Raw genomic sequence first — 16,497 nt, forward strand, 5'->3', positions numbered from 1 at the left:
AACCACCTGTTACGATTGTTGGATTCAAATTGCTTACAAGGCATTGCAATTCCACTCATACAATTTCAGAAATAATGAATATTAGACAACATAATAAATGATTAATTTACAACTATTATAGGTATCAATAATTCATAAACCAGCATATGATTAAACGTAGCAACTTATCCACATTCCATAAGCATATGAATGACAGTGACCACCTTTGAACTTAAGTTAATGAAAATAAAATAAAATAAATAGTTAAATTCATTTAAAGCTGAAACTGAATATTAACACTAATAAGTAGCTTTCGGCCATGCTTTCAATTAGATGAAAAATGCATAGTAAACATGTCAGTACAAATTCAGTCCCAAGCTAGCCCACTTTCGTAGCAATCAATCAATCTTGTCATGTTACAAAACGTATTTGACAGGTTAATTACATCAGAATAGTAAGACCTGATGCTGCTCCAAGTTTAAAATTTACACCTTTTGCAAATATTAGTGTGCTGAGCATTGTATGTAATCCTCTGTATGGAAGTTAAGCAAAGTATCTCACCCAAGACAGGTGAAATTTCAGCTAGGCTATCCGAGAACTTGCATGGACATAAATGAATGTCCTTACATATGAAGTCAAAAAATTCCCTACTAAATTAAGACCCATTCAGCCTCAAGATACTAGTGCCAACTTCATTATTATTGGTCTTTCAAGAACTGAGGAGAAATTACTGGTGGAGGCGACATGTTTGCCACACATTTGAACTGTAAATACATAAGAAAAAGGCTGGAAATTATTAACTGACTATAGGGGTGATAAACTTACAGTTTTAAACACTGGCATAAACAATAAGATACCTTATGTTGGCGATACTTCTCCCTGACTGCAGTCAATGCACAGCCTTTGCTATTTAGCTGTAAATGATGCAATGCCTGGATGCAGTCCTTCATGTCTGATACTTTATAGCCTGTGTAATGTTCCAGAGTAGAATTCTGAAGATCAAGGACAATAAATTCCTGTTCACATTTCAGTTCAAACAAGACCAAACAAAAAAATTACTGTGGATGGAATCTACATTACCCAGGGGCCAGTTCCAGGGTCAAGAGTCATCCTTGCCACAAATACAGCTGATGCAGCTATCATAGACGGAACATAACGGAGAAAATCATACTCAACAAGGGTGAGTTCAGCAAGATAATTGCCCATGAATTCCAGATGAAGAGATGGAACCTGAAATTAAAAATTCACCAATAAGCTTAAGAATAAAATCACTTTTATATATGAAACAATGTTATCTCCCATGTACACCAGCAGGAAAATAGAATGGAAAGCTACCTTATATGATGTTTGAGCAGCCCGGGCAAAACGCCTATTCAAATTGATAGGGAAAAATGTGAATAATTATATTTATTAGTTTCAGAAAAAGGAAACAAAAAAAAATGATTACAACATGAATGAATCGGTGATTGTCCTGTGGCTTACCTTTGAATATATCAATATTCATCATTTTTACTTTAAAAAAGTAGTGACCATGAAAGCTTCAAATTCTTACATTTTGATAGCAATTTCAACAAAGTGAAAACATTACCTGAGAAAGCTCTTAGTCGTTGGTGTTGTCAGATCATATCGCAAATAAGTTAAGACATCAATCTCCATTTCTAAAACCTATTAGTATTAAGATAAGGATAATGCTTGTTTTAAGAATACCGTCCAAGAGAAATGTAACAAATCATCTTGCAATATACAAGGAAAATTGTACCTCCTCCCTTGTGTAGGTATTATCTGTAATGTAACAAAATTCTTCCACATGAGGAGCACAAATTTCTTCGTACTTCCTGATAGTGACATCAAATACAGTCGTAAAGAACTGAATAAAGAAAAGAAAAAAATCATATAACAGCTAGGCAAGAAATACACACGACGCAACAAGCATGCAAGTAACCCCGAGAAGCTGAAGCCTTTGTCTATTTACAACATTTGCAGAGAGAAACCGATCAATATAGGACACTGTCAAGTAAAGTGTATCTGGCACAAGCTTGTACTCCTCTGCAACCTGTTACAACAATTTGGTTTGAGCTGATGATGCAAAATTAACGGCAAAACTACAATAGGGTAAAATAAATATGCAAATAACATGAAGAAATGCAACAGACAACAAACCTCAACAAGCCAATCAACAAGTATGCCCCTCATATTTGCATTGATCTCCTGCTGAATTGTTTCAATGTAGTAAGGTGATGCTCGCCGTTTTAGCTGAAAAAGCAATTGACAACTGTAAAGTATTAGTGAAAAGAAGCTTCAACAAAATGATCTGAAATCGACCCTACCATAAATTTTGAATTCAGTCTAGCTCGACACATTAAAACAGTAATTTTTTGTTTCAAGTATCTCGATCACTTCATTTAAGCTTAGAACAGCAACAAAAACATGTAATTTTCAGTGAAGGGATTCATCCAGTGGATCTATATTTAGCACAGCACATAAAAACAAGTAATTTCTCAGCTTTTGATAAATTTCAGAGTTTCCTCTGTAGAAAATTGCAGATACATCCAAGAACCAATGTGTACAACAATAAGCTAAAGTTGTGAAAAGCATAGAGACATTGACAATAGTGAGAATAATTCTAACAAGCATTACAAAGGTTCATAGAAACAAATCACCTCAATTGAACAAGATAAACTAATTTTCTGGACCAAGAATAAAAGATCATGGTGGATAGCACAAACCTCTATTATACGTAAATTATCATAAATTTCTGTGGCATAAGCAGTACACATCTGAGGATCACCATGGTCTAAATCAATATCAATATAGTGAGAACGGCTAGAGCACCCTGCACCTTCACGAGATTTTACTAGAATAGCAGGAACACCTGACTCATTTGTAGAAGGTCAAACTTGAGTAAAAAGCAGAAAGAACAGCCAAAAAAAGAACACAGTTTAAATGCAAAGTTTTATGTTTAGGTATTCTTCATTAGCTTAAAATGTCATTAACGAGAACCACAATCAAATTACCTTGTTTTGAAGTATTTTTTAGCTCTCTCAGTACTTGCTGGTTTTGGCAAGTTTGTTGCTTCAGAGAAGAAACTAACACCTCATTAGCACATACTGAAGCATTTTCATTTTTTGTTTCAGCTACAGGCTGTTTGGATGATGAATGCACTGGTATATTTTCTGTAATTGTAGTTGGCTCTTTAGAATTAGCCTGTGCACCCTGCACATTCTCCCCATTGCTGTTTTTTTCATCAATCCTAACAGCATTATTAGAAGAACCATCCTTGGAATTGCAAGGACCAAGTACCATATCCTTTTTTATTTCTGTAACTTGTGTATCTGTGTTGACATTCTGAATAATTCCTTGGCCTCTTCCTTTGCTATTGTTACCCAGAGACGCAACCTAAGCTCACACAACAGAAATAAATTGTATGCATCAGAATGGAAAGCATAAACTATCTAACATGCAATGATGAGGATTTCGTCAAGTGGGAACAAAGAAGAGCTATGACAACAAATAACATCAGGTTTTCTTGAAGACATGCCAATTTGAAATCCAGACCACAGTGTGTAGAGAATATTAAATCCAAAACAGATTTTCGGCCACACTTCCATTTGTCATCATCTCCCTGACTTAACATACGGAGCACAGAGCCAAAATAAGAGATAAAAATATGTCAATAAAAAGTCAGTCTTACCTTCCGTGTCTTGACTCTTGGCAAGCAATTAACCGGTTCTCCATCTTTATAGATATTAGTCACATCTCCAAGAGCTGCTCGATGTTTAGATGGGCTCACAGCAACATTTGAAGAATGTGTTGTCGAGTCTTCAGCTGCTGGTCTCTTCTTCCTCTTCCTTTGGCCCGATAGAGGAAAGGGTGGGGGTAGTTGATTTTCACAGGAAACAGCATTATTATTAGATGTGGACTTTGCAGCCCTTGCCCGGGTAATGCGGACATTATTGAGCTGCTGAACCCCAGTCATTGTTTGGTCAGTTAAGCTACAGTGAAATGTACCCCTGATTTCCTAATGCTTGTACAGAAGAATCAAGCAAGAACATCTGCCATGGAACATGATCTATTACTCCTGCAAACAAATCATAAGCTGTAATTGGCAGGCACAAAATCTTCAAATATAAAAAAACACAGAGTTTGATTATTATTATAGAATCAACATTATGAGCTGAAACCAGAGGGAAACAGGGTTTGATGGTATATGGCCAACATTTTGATAGGCCGTTGTTTAATGTACTTGTTAAATGCTAACTAACTTGATAATACAGTATTAATTTGAGAATCTAAAATCAATTAAGGTGTTAGGGTGGACTAAAAATTGTGAAAACAGAGAGAACAGAATTCAGTGCTACAATATAAAAATACACCAATAAGATTATGTGTGATAAGAAATTTGTGCATTCTTATAAGAGTAACCCTACAACTGTTAGGACATGTAATGTTTCTTGACCAGAATTTCAACTCCGAATTCACTCAACCTATTGATAGGGAGAAGGCTCAACCATCCGGAGAAATCGCACATGTTATTAATGCAACAAGGGCAAACATCATTAAAATATAACCAAAATTCTGAGACCCTACAGGTATATGGAGAACTCCTCAAATAGCAAGCACAAGGAATCCTCAAAAGTCTAGCTAACTTTACGAAGTATTTTCCCCAGTTGGCTAATATTTCAAAAATGTTCATAAAAATTATATTTTCCAATTACCTAATTTCCTGAATAACATGTAACATTTTTATAAAATATGGATAAACTTGTCAATTCATCAACTAAACATGTATTAGTATGATTTGCCAACAAAATTGTCTACATTATGTATTTTACGACTTTTTAGCTGCAAATATTCCCCTCCCGACTTCCGTAATGCCCTCCCCTCTCTCATTTGAACATTAAAATTTCTGTATTGCAGTTCCCTCAAGAGAGTACTAGGGATTTGCACTTTGGCAAGTTCGGCAAAATAATTTTTAACCAAATTATTTTGGCTGGTTTAAGTGTTTGCCACTTGTTTTGGGCTTGCTTCGCAGAAAGAGGTTTGATGAATCCAACTAGGAGTCCACTCTCAATATCATGAAACCGAAAGGAAAAACATTTAAGGATTCTAGTACTAACTTCAAAGGTAAACTAGATAACAGTTACTATCTCCAAATCTTCAACAACTGTAAAATCAGATGTACATAAGTAAGAACTAGGATCCTAGGGGACAAGGTACACAATCATTTACAATGACAGATGAAATTCAACATCTAACTCCACAATAGAACCCAAATTTTTCACAAATTTGACATATTGAAAGAAAACATATAGAGATTCAAGTTGGAATATGCCCCGAGGATTCATTTCTTAAAAAAAAAAAAAGATCTAATTGCAAATATGAAAAGCTTAAACTCAATGAAGTAACATCCTCTCCATTTTCAGAAATGCATGCAACAGGACATGAAAAAAGGAGTGAATAAATCAAAATGCTAGAAAAATAATAGCGAACAGGACATAAGATAAACTTGTCATAAAACACATTTAATTGTACACATATTTGCAGACAAACAGATGGTTATAAAAAACTGTAAAATGTTCTAAAAATGTCCCCATAAAAACCCAAAATAGTAACTGGATTTGCTAGAGCCAAGGAATGATATTACCAAAACAACCTAAGACATTTAGGTAAAGACTTTTTTTTCACAAATTTCAAAAGCTCCTGAACATTTAAAAATTTACAATTCAACCCAAAGTACAATTAACAGGATTTTCAACTAGAGAACACAAGACAAGAATAGATTTAGTTTTTAATAAAAAAAGATTGCACTCTGTTTAAGACTTAACTATCCACTAAATGCAAAAAGAAACCAGCCTAGTAACAGCTAAGCAAAAATATCACAGTTTGACAAAGAAAAACATTGAACAGTTATATGGATGGTTGTTTTCGCTGCAAATTAAGATGATAACAAAATAGCCTAAATTACAACCTAATGCAAACACAGAAAATAGTCACAATTTTCTACAATTAATAAAGAGAAAATTTTACCTCTAAATGCCTAAAACTCAGTAAAATGTTTAAAAATCACGATCTAATGGAAAATGAAGAAAAATTATCACAGTTTCAACAGGAAATTTCTCAAATAGTTTCAGCAAACACTGTTTTGACTCTAAATTTGAAAGAATTGGCCAAATACATGATATCATAATTAGAAGGGCTAGAAACAATAATTGTCTCCGTTTTGACCAAACTAACAACAAGAGTTTGAAGGATGCCTGATATTACAACAAATTATAACAAAATAAAACAAAATAATTATTATTATCACAAACGACACAAAAATTATTAACTTCGAAAACTACTTGGTGAGTATAAACAACAATACTATCTGTTTCCACTACAAAAAATCCTCAAATAGCAACCAAAAAAACGCCTATAAGCATAATCTACTGTCTAAATGACAAATTAGAGACCTAAATCTTGAGCAAGCTATTTAAAAATAAATAAAAACAGAAACCCTTAAGGGCTAATAAACAATAATCGCTGCAGTTTTTTTTCATTTTTGTAAACATCAAATAGTTTCAACGTTGCTGTTTTACTACAAGTTAATGAAAAGATAAACAATTAAACACCTTAAATCTTTACCAATTGAACTATAAGAAAAAGAAAAAACAATCCAATGGCATACAAAAAAGTGACCTAAGTTTTAAGAAAAACCCTCTGTAAATCTTATATACTTTCAAGACTTCGTGTTTTGACAGTAATTTGATCAGAGACTGAAATGAAGCAAATGCGCTGAAAACAAATAAAAATAACGCAATCTAATTGAAAATAAACAAATTAAAAGTAGTTTCAAGGGGACAAATAAATAACCTTAAAAACTTCGATTAGGTTGAAAAACCACTGGCTTGACTGTAAATTAACAAAGATTGTGAAAACAATGGGATGTCAAAAATCTTCACCATATCCAAAGGAAAAGCCCAATAAATTTGGTTGAGCTGGCTTTTTTCGGTTTTTTGTCAAATCAAGAAAACAAAAGTAGAGGATAAGCAAAAAATTTAATAAAAATTACAAGACTAAAAAGGCGTGTCTGTTTTTCTCCGAATCAACGTAAGGTAAAGATCCTCAGATTGTTTAAAGAACCACTATTTGGACCGCAAATTAAACGAATATTTTGTTTCAAAACATTATTGGAAAATAAATAAAAGCTAAAATGTCGGAACTCTTGGCCAAATGCGGATATCAAAAATTGCAAAAAATTTTACATCAATGACAAGATTGCGAAGGCGCGCCAGTTTTTTCAACTGTGTGAACAAATTGGGGGCCGCGGGGCGGGGAGGGTAATGTATGTAGAAAAAACAACAGAAATGAAAAGATTTCAAAGGTGTACCAATTTTTCATCCATTCGACAGATCGCCCATAACCAAGCCTGTACCTTGATTTTTCCCCCTCTTTCCTACCATCAATTTATTCGACAAGATATATGCAAAAATTCAGCGGATTTGGGGTTTATTCTTCTAGATTGAAATGAGGAGCTTCTTCATCGGAAAACAATTAATAAAAAACTGTAGGAAGCTCCTGCACTCAAAGCTTGTCATCTCAAACCACTGTCCTTCATTTAACACTTGTTAAAAAAACTGCCATTAAATCGCTGGCCCGCCCTTTTTCAAATTTTAAAAACTGTGCCGTTGAACAGCTTTACAGCATGCTGTCGCGTGAAAGATGCTTCGGTAAACCACTTTTTGGGAAAGTTTCCGAATTCAAATTGAACGGGTTTGGGGAGGGAGATTTTTCCTTTCTTTTGTTCCAATTTGTACTTTATCTTAAGGAGCATTTTCTCTCTTTGACTATGGCCACGTGTTGATGAACTCTTGAGTAGCTTTATAAAAAAAATTGCGATTTTTTATATTTTCATAATATTTTATAATTTTTTATTTGTTTAAATTGGCCAGAGTATTATTTTTTGAATTTTTATTTAAGTTTTTGTTTATTAGATTTTTGAAATAATGACAAAATTATATGAAACCTTCATTTAACTGTTGAATTGTATAAATTATAATCTAAGTGAAAGTGAAGAAAAATTAAAATTTTGTCAAATTTGATAGTAATTTTAAATAGTTAATTTTGGTAAATTGCAGAGATCCATAGTATGTGAAGGTAATTAGCCTTTCATATTTTGTGTTCCTAGGATCATAGAAAATCATTTTATTACTCCGATGCTAGTTCTAATTTAGTGGATGAATATAAACCTGTAACTACCAACATTTGAATTGCCATTAAACCACACATCACCGAAGCAAATCTTTTCAATTACAGAAGTAAATAATATATTATTTGTATAGAATGATTTTTTAAAAAATAGCTTGTATTGGAAGGAGGGATAAGTCGAACTACTGAAATCCAACATTCTGCCAGTATTGTGAGGTTTGTGCAAAGGCTATGTGCCTAAGGACATAGATCTGATGTTTGAACGATTATTATGAGCATTTGCTACATTTGCCTTTTGGAAATTAGGGGAGAATGTTCGGAAAACATCCTACAGGCACCGGTTTTGGTAGGACTAACAAGGCAGAGAAGATCAGGAGTAACAATGATTATAACATAAATTTGAGAGGATCAAGAGGCCATGAACTTTGTTTTGAGATGTTTGTTACTGTGGCTCATGAAAGCCCTAAAATTAACACGGGAAGAAAAAATAAATGAAGATGACAGGTGCGAAAATTGAAGTAATGTAAAGAATGGAATTGGTGCAAAATTGCCAAGTGTTAACAAATTGGGGTTTTAAATCTTGTTTATATGTTTGGGGAAATAAAAGGATAATTCTAAATGACTAATGTAAAATTGACGTGATCAGCAAGGCTATCTGAGGGCTTATAAAAGGTATGATAATGACTGAAATTAAATTTGATAAAGGATTAGTGTGAAAGTTTCTCATAGTAATTTTGGAAGATGTGTAGAGTAGATCAAGCAAATAAATTTGACAAAATTAATCACTTAACATCTTAATGTTGTCATATAAAGATTCTAATACAAACTGAAGGGAAAAAATGAGCCTGGTTTTTTTCCCAGGCGGCTGGGGGCTTGTCATTGAGATTTATAAGCATGGCTTCTAAACTGGTCAGAATAGGGACCAATCAGGTGGTGTAATGCAGACCCCATTGTACATGCAAAAGGGCATAGGTTTTGTACTCCCTTTGTGGAGAAGCTTAAATGATGTTAGAAAGTTAGGGCTTGGTGGTTGGAATACATTTGCTGGAAAGCTGCAAGTAAATGCTTATGGTGTAGGTAGGTATGCAGGGAAAAATTGTATTGTTAGATCCAAACCTCAATGAAAGAAATTTTATATCCAAATTGAAGAGAGATTTGCAGAGAGAGGTGTAGAGCAAGGGGAAAGAAGTCAGTAGACTTAAAAAGCGTTTGCATGTACAGGCATACAGCAGTTCGAAGAAAAACAATTCTGAACATAAAGTCCAAAATTGAGGAAAACATTTAAAAATAATGCATATAGGCATCCATGTTAAAAGGCCAACCAACAATTTGAGAATGAGATGCATGTATCAATGAAGGAACTTATTTTTTAATGTGATCATGAATTTTTCATAGTCATGTTAAAACATTGTTGTAGATAATGGAGAAACAGTGACGAAGAAGAGAAACAGTTATTATTAACAAATGAAGGAGCCTAGTCCAAATTAAACTTTGTAGCGATAACCGTGTCAAATTTCATTGTTTACCAAACAAGCTTGAGTCCAAAGCAGCAGTGCTTTGTACTATTAAATGCGTTGGTGAAGAAAATAAAGGAATAGAAATTCAGAACAAATGCACATATATATATTCTTCAGAAAGCTAATTGTTGTATTGAAACAAGGAACAAAATGACAAGTGAGAAAGATACTTGATTAGAGAAAGTTAAAAGAGGTTTGATAATATGTATTTGCAAGATATTTTAAAATGTTTTACAACGAAAAAAAGAGATGTTTTTTGGCTCGTATTTTGTGCACTATACTCAAAAACTATATTTTTTGTAGAAGGTTCCAGTACGACATTAGTGGAGTGACTGGAAAGCGCCATTCTTCATTTTTTAACTTATTAAAGATCAAAGACTTTCCTAAAAGTCTTTGTGACCAATGATTTAATTTAAAACAACTCCTCTTCCTTGAATTGCTAGAACTTATAGCAAAAGAATTCAGTGCCTAGGCAGATTCGAGTTTCCACAAGGAACCATGTGAAACTGACTGAAACACTTCAGAAAAGTGAAGTGTAAATCAGACAGAAAGGCGAGTAGGAGAGATGACCACACCATCAAAATTGTCATAATACCATTCCCTGGAACAATTATTCCATCGTCAATGGTTGATGGGACATTGATTATCTAGTTGGGACGTTGATTATCTAGTTGTTGGTGTGAGCAAGGTGAGCCACGTGACCAGCAGAGCACAGTGGAGGCTGGCTGTCGAATGAAAAATGAATATGATTTGATATATGTCAATCATGTTGTCCGTCGATAAAGAAAAGGTGAAAAAATCAAGGGAAAAGATCCAATGGTTGTATACAGTGCAATCGTCTTGCACAGTCTAGCTACATAAATAATAGCGAGACATTAATATGTGAAAAAAACCGCAGTTGAATTCCCAAATCTAAGAACGTCTATTAGATGACAAGAAGAGTATTAGTTAAGCCCGCTGAGAGAAATTTGGTTTTCATTGGAAATCAGAGTGAAATCTCTTCACGATTCTTTACTTTTTCTTTCTAAGTTGTCAGAAGACATCACAAAGTTAACGTAAAGCCTAGGTAGGTTCCACCAAAAGAAACTACATGAAACTGGTACAAACATCATGCTTCATACTGATAAATGACACCTTCATTTGTGAAAGTGGAGAAAGTAATTTAAAGAAAAAATCAAGTGAGTTTCATAATTTATGATGCCATCAATAAAATGGAAGAATAATAGAATATTGTTTTCCAGAAAGAAAGAACAGAAACTAAGCCCACTTGAAGAAACTCGGTTTTCATTCAAAAGCTAAACAAACTCCATCAACATTATTTATTTTTTCTGATGGAAAAACAAACAATAGTGAATAAATGAAACGCTTCTTAAAAAATTGTGTCAAAGGCGTTGCATTCATTCTGATGGACTGTGAATACCTCAAATTCATTATAAATACCAGTAAACTCAAAATTGCAGGCAGACAAAAAAATAATTGCCCAAGAGAGTTTTTTAAAGCTTGACACAAATTATTTTTCCAAAAAGCTTTTAGAGAAAACTCACTGACAAAGGAATAAGTAATTTGTCCGGTGATTGCAGGACTTTAGGGAGCAAGAAAGGATGTACAACCCAAATGAAAGAAGAAATGTTGCACCACCTTTATAAAGATTTGTATTTATCATCATTCTAAAAAACTAGTTTACAGCTCTCCATTTAAATAAAAACTTATTAAATTCTAAAGCAAAATTCTAAAATTGCCTAAAATGAAGATCACACTACCTTCACAGGAAGCTATAAGAAGGTAATTCTCATGTGAGGATCCCTTCAAACAAAAAATTTCTCATGTGCAAGATTTATTCAATTAGAGAATTGAACTATTCAAGCCTACACATTGCAAGAAGGTGGAGTATAACAATAAAATCTACCAGAAAATTCTAAAAACAAAACTGAAGCAAGTTCTGAACAGGAACATTCTATTGAAAATGTTGAAAATATAGAAGTGCTGAAAAATTTGGAACAAAAATGATCCTTTCTGCTAAAAAAAAGTGCAAGCCTAACTAATTCACACAAATGTAACTCTAATCTAAACTGGAACACTAAAATTAAATACTTGAGCTACATGTTATAAATGTGTTACACCTGATGAACAAAGGCTCAAAGAACTTATTTATAAGCTCTCAAGAAGAAGTTTTTAGGGATAATAATAACTATAAAATATTCACCAAAAAATATTGCTTCGAAGCAGTTCTTTCTGTATTTACAAAAAAGAGAACATTTGCAAAACAAAATAATTTTAAAACAATTGATTAAATAAAGACCTAATAATTGGATCATATCTACTTCCTTGAAATAGCCACTGTTGATGATGATCGTTGCCATATGTTGTTCTATTGTTGGAAAAACAATTATTGTGGCACTCATAATGATTTTCGTAATTCCAAAGTGACAAAATAATCATTGGGGCACTTATAATGGTTTTCGTAAATCCAAAGTGACTTTGACTTGCAAACTTGCTTAAAGCATCTGAAACATGGGAATGAAACATGGGAAAAAAAATTGTGGAGCGTCTAAAACTTGTAACAGCAGCAATTTGCAGGTGAGTGGTCTCACTTTTAATACATTTGAGAAATTGGTTGTACAGGAGGTCTGTATTCTGTTGCTAATTTATGCTTGTATGTTTGTCTGATGTATGCCTTGTGGTTGTGATTAATAGCTCTACTTTGACAGAGGATATAAGTCTGACCAGTCGGGATAAACTTTGTCAGCACTAATTTGAATGACTTTGCCGGCGGCAATATTAGCTTCAAAAAATAGATGCTCATTTAGAGATGAGTCTACTCCAGTATATTGTGTAAATTTTCAGCCCATGTCAAATGTTGCAGACGAATTTGGAAACAGGAACTGACGGAATTATTACACATAATTGACCGTTACTTTCTCTACAATTTTAAACTGTTTTAATAGAAACCCAGTTTTTTCTGATAGATTTTGTGTTTGGGAACAAGAACTGACATTATTATCACACAGAATTTTTTGATACTTCCTCTGTAATTTTGAATCGTTTTTCTTCATAGATTTTGAATTTTTAAAAGTGAACTCAGATTTTTCCCAATCAATTCAGTTTTATACTATCGAAGCTTTGAGTACGGCGGCACAAATTTTGTGTAAAAATTATTGCACGGGACGATGTACAAGCACTCCAAGCTCTCTTAAATGAATCTGGACCATAGGCGTCAAAAAATTTGAGTAGGTTTAGGGATTTCTGTTTCTGTGAATCAAAATTGATTCGGAATTTAATACATAAGTACTGTGATAAATGCATTCAGCATTATAAAATGGTACAAAAAATAGAGGCGGTTTTAGTGATTCCTGCCTGTATCAGAGTAGCGGGTAAATTGGGATTTTGCAGTCAAAATTGAAGGCGATTGAATTATACTCATGATTATCCATTATTATGCCTTCTAAATCCGCCGGCGAAATTGGAAACGGTTTACGGCGGTCAGTCTGGAGAATGATGAGGGAGCCGCATCGCCAGATGGAGACTCCAAATTAAGGTCCCTCTTTAATGGCCGCTCGCGAAGTTATCATGACTTGCCGAAATTTGATTAGCTCGATGCTATAAGTTTTCCGGCCGTCGCTGTTTAAACTTCAAATGCTTACATAGAATCAAATCATACATTTTACTGCAAAATTCCAATAACCTCCGAAAAAACAAGAACCCATAAATCTCAAAACTCGAAAGATCTCATTAATATTAGCTTTAAAATCTCATGATTTAAATTCTGCTACAAATTCGTCCATAGAACAACAACTAGAAAAAATGAAAAAACCCTCGAATCTACTTGACATGAACTAAATTTTTTAGACAAGACGAAACTTCATCTCACCCAAAGAAAATACCCGCAAAAAATGGTCGAATCCGCAGTCAGAAACCGCTAACGAAAAAATACTATTTTAATGTGGAAGTAACCTAGCCCTAATCGCTATTCCCAGGTCAGGGGCTCAACTGAAAGCAAAACTAGATGTTCAGAAAACAGGGGAAAAAATGCGAATGACAATGAATCAAAATATCATAGTAAAAGAGTGCACAAACCTCACATTTTGATGGAAGTCACCTCACAAGGAATGGAGCACCACATTCTGAAGCAGCAACTGTTCGATGCGAAGAAGGCCAAAGCGTTTTCATCAACTAAATTCTGCATTTCAATAGCTTTTAATTACATCTGCAATAACTATAATGTTTCATATGGTGTGATCCTGGGATGGCCAGCCTTAAAGAGCACACTCTAAGCTCTTTGACTCCTTGACTTTTCTAACTCCGTTCCGTCCGTTTCTTTTTCTGTTATTCCCGCCCCGCAGTTACATTCAAATTGCGGATGCTTTTAAATTTTAAATGTCTTTCTTCCCGCTCAGTGGATGCCAACGTCACGGGCTCTATTTTGTGGCTGCTTTTTGTGCAAGGGCAAGTTATAAATGGAGGATGTGCACATAATGCATTTGTTGAAACATTCACGTAAATGCAACTGGCAGGTGTATAGGGCAAATTATCCAAATACTTAGGTGTTCAGTTAGGAATTTAATTCCTTTTTTTTTATATTTTAAAAATTAAAAAATTTAATTAATTAATTATTTTTTAATTTTGAGTAATTTGTTATCTGATTGAGTCACACTTTTTATTGTGGAAATTTAATAAATATTTTCCTAGCCACTTGTTCTACGTGTGACATTTGGAAGATGTCCATGTCATATTTATTAGGCTCATGTAGGTTTCTTTAAGAGGGAACTTTTTATATAGTTTGGGTTTGGTGATTTTATTTTTTCTTATTGGATTTTGTATCGTGATTGCCAATTTTTATCATATTTGATTTTTTCATGTTTATGTTTGAGTATTTGTCTTCTTTGATGAAGTAAATAGAAATTTTAAAAGTTGTATGCAACAATAAATAAAATTGAAATTCTATTATAAGAATATAATAAATTACGCATAAGACAAAAGTTATGGATCAACTATTAAGAAAAGGATGAGTTTGACCTTGAGTTCTAATTCAAGACTTCTCTTTTTCTTTTATATTCTTGGTTATAGATATTTTGTTGTTTCTATATGATGGACTTAAGACCCTTTTTTTGTATAATTTGTTTTCAGAAAAAAATACATAGGAGAATACAAAATAGAAATTTTATTGATGAAACTAGCGTAAATTAATAAAGTGAATGCTCTATCTAGAGGTTACCTCCTCAAAGTGGTGCTACGAAAATAATAAAAGCATTTTATTTCTCTTGTTTTCATAATATTTTTTATGTTGAATATATTTTATCTTGTAGGATCATTACAAGTGGCATACAAGCTCTTTTTATGGCAATGCATGTGTGTAGTTTTATTAATTCAGAGGCATCTAAGATATCCATCATATGCTTTCACCTATCATTAGAGAGATGTTTATGGTTAGAAACTAGTTATAGTTATAGTTGAACTAATCTATTGCTCGTGTTTTTACTAAAAAATCCCCTTGCATGTACAATATTTGTTCTTTTTGGGTTAGAAACCCAATGATGAGGCTTTTCAAATATCCTTATAAGAGTTTTGCTTCTTGGCTAAGATAGATTTCCCATTAACGTATATTGAAGTGAGGATTATTTTAGCTCTAATATTTAGGCTCATATAGACTTTACTAAAGGCTCACTACTAGAACTCTACCACCAAATGAACTAACTACTCTCAAGTGTAAAAAAAAAAACCAAACTTCCACTACTATAACAAGTTTCAAGTACCTTGATTATGGTGACCCTCCTTCTACCCTTAAATTAGGGTTTCTTTTAAATTTGCTATGCATCTGACTAGTTTGTTGAGCAAGGTTGGTCGATATTTTATAGTTATCAATTCCTTAGGATCAAAGTCTCTCTGTTGTATTTTTTTCCTTGAAGAAACAAACCTTTTAATGGTTTCAATGGTTGAACAAGACTTTACAATATCTCACTTAGTTTGAATTTGACAAGGAAGCCTTGTTTCACTTTGGCCCTAATTCAAGTGATGACTTTGTTGGTCCCCTTACTAAACTATGTTGAGCATATCTTGTCTAGAAATATCAAAATGAGTTTGAGAAATTGGAAAACTATATTGTTGGCTTGGGATAACCATTTTTTGTAGTCTAGAAATATTAAAGCGAGATTGAGAAAACAATTTCTTTAAAATAACTCCTTTAATTGGTCTAAATCAATAGAGGTCTCTCGTACCGCACTAAAAAAATTCACGAGTTCCCCTCAATCGGTTGGGAAGCAACCCTGTCGAAGACAAACAAACATCAGTTGTTAGGTAGAAATCAATACGCCCATAGAATAGTAGGGGCCCACCCCAGTTTTCGGAAAAGTCATGAGTTCCACTTTACTTTTGGTCCCATTATATATTTAGAAACTCTTAACTTTGGAGTATGATATGTTTGGCATCGAACTAGGTGCAATGTTGATGCAAGACGGATAACCCTTAACATTCGATAGTCAATAACTTACTCAGTTTAACTCGACTAAATCAGCATGTAAAAAGGAATGTTAGCTATCTTCCATGCTATCTAATAATGACATCCTTCTCTATCGGTACATGCATTATTTATAAAAGTATCATAATATCTTCATATATATAGTTTGTAGCAAAGATTCTCTTCTTTGAAATAACAAAAAATGGGTGGAAAAAGATGCATGAATGTGACTACGAGATTGTCTATAAGAAGAGTATGGAAAATACGGAAGTAAGTTCCCTCTTATCCTAATATGCAGAGGAAGGATCCATCTTTTCTCTTTTCATATTAGTTCTCAATTAAATAAATTAGATCCTTGAAATG

At 33.5% G+C, this 16,497-nt stretch overlaps 1 protein-coding gene across 2 annotated transcripts; it reads right to left on the reverse strand.

The window, feature by feature from the left end:
• Window positions 1–272: 272 nt before the first annotated feature.
• Window positions 273–14,034, reverse strand: LOC131064529 (cyclin-A1-4). 2 transcript variants are annotated; one of them, XM_057998676.2, is made up of 12 exons: window positions 13,758–14,034; window positions 3,671–4,057; window positions 2,994–3,375; window positions 2,706–2,851; window positions 2,140–2,232; window positions 1,899–2,032; window positions 1,739–1,814; window positions 1,568–1,644; window positions 1,315–1,348; window positions 1,060–1,209; window positions 837–971; window positions 273–743 (listed from the first exon to the last, which is right to left on the reverse strand). In XM_057998676.2, the coding sequence occupies exons 2-12, from the start codon at window positions 3,953–3,955 to the stop codon at window positions 678–680; spliced, it is 1,578 nt and encodes a 525-aa protein (XP_057854659.1). In that variant the 5' UTR covers window positions 3,956–4,057; window positions 13,758–14,034; the 3' UTR covers window positions 273–677. The 2 variants fall into 2 exon arrangements, with proteins under 2 accessions (XP_057854659.1, XP_057854660.1); XM_057998677.1 differs by lacking the exon at window positions 13,758–14,034 and adding an exon at window positions 7,349–7,739.
• Window positions 14,035–16,497: the final 2,463 nt, after the last annotated feature.

This window comes from Cryptomeria japonica, chromosome 4 (genome assembly GCF_030272615.1).
Source record: "Cryptomeria japonica chromosome 4, Sugi_1.0, whole genome shotgun sequence".
NCBI lineage: Eukaryota > Viridiplantae > Streptophyta > Pinopsida > Cupressales > Cupressaceae > Cryptomeria > Cryptomeria japonica.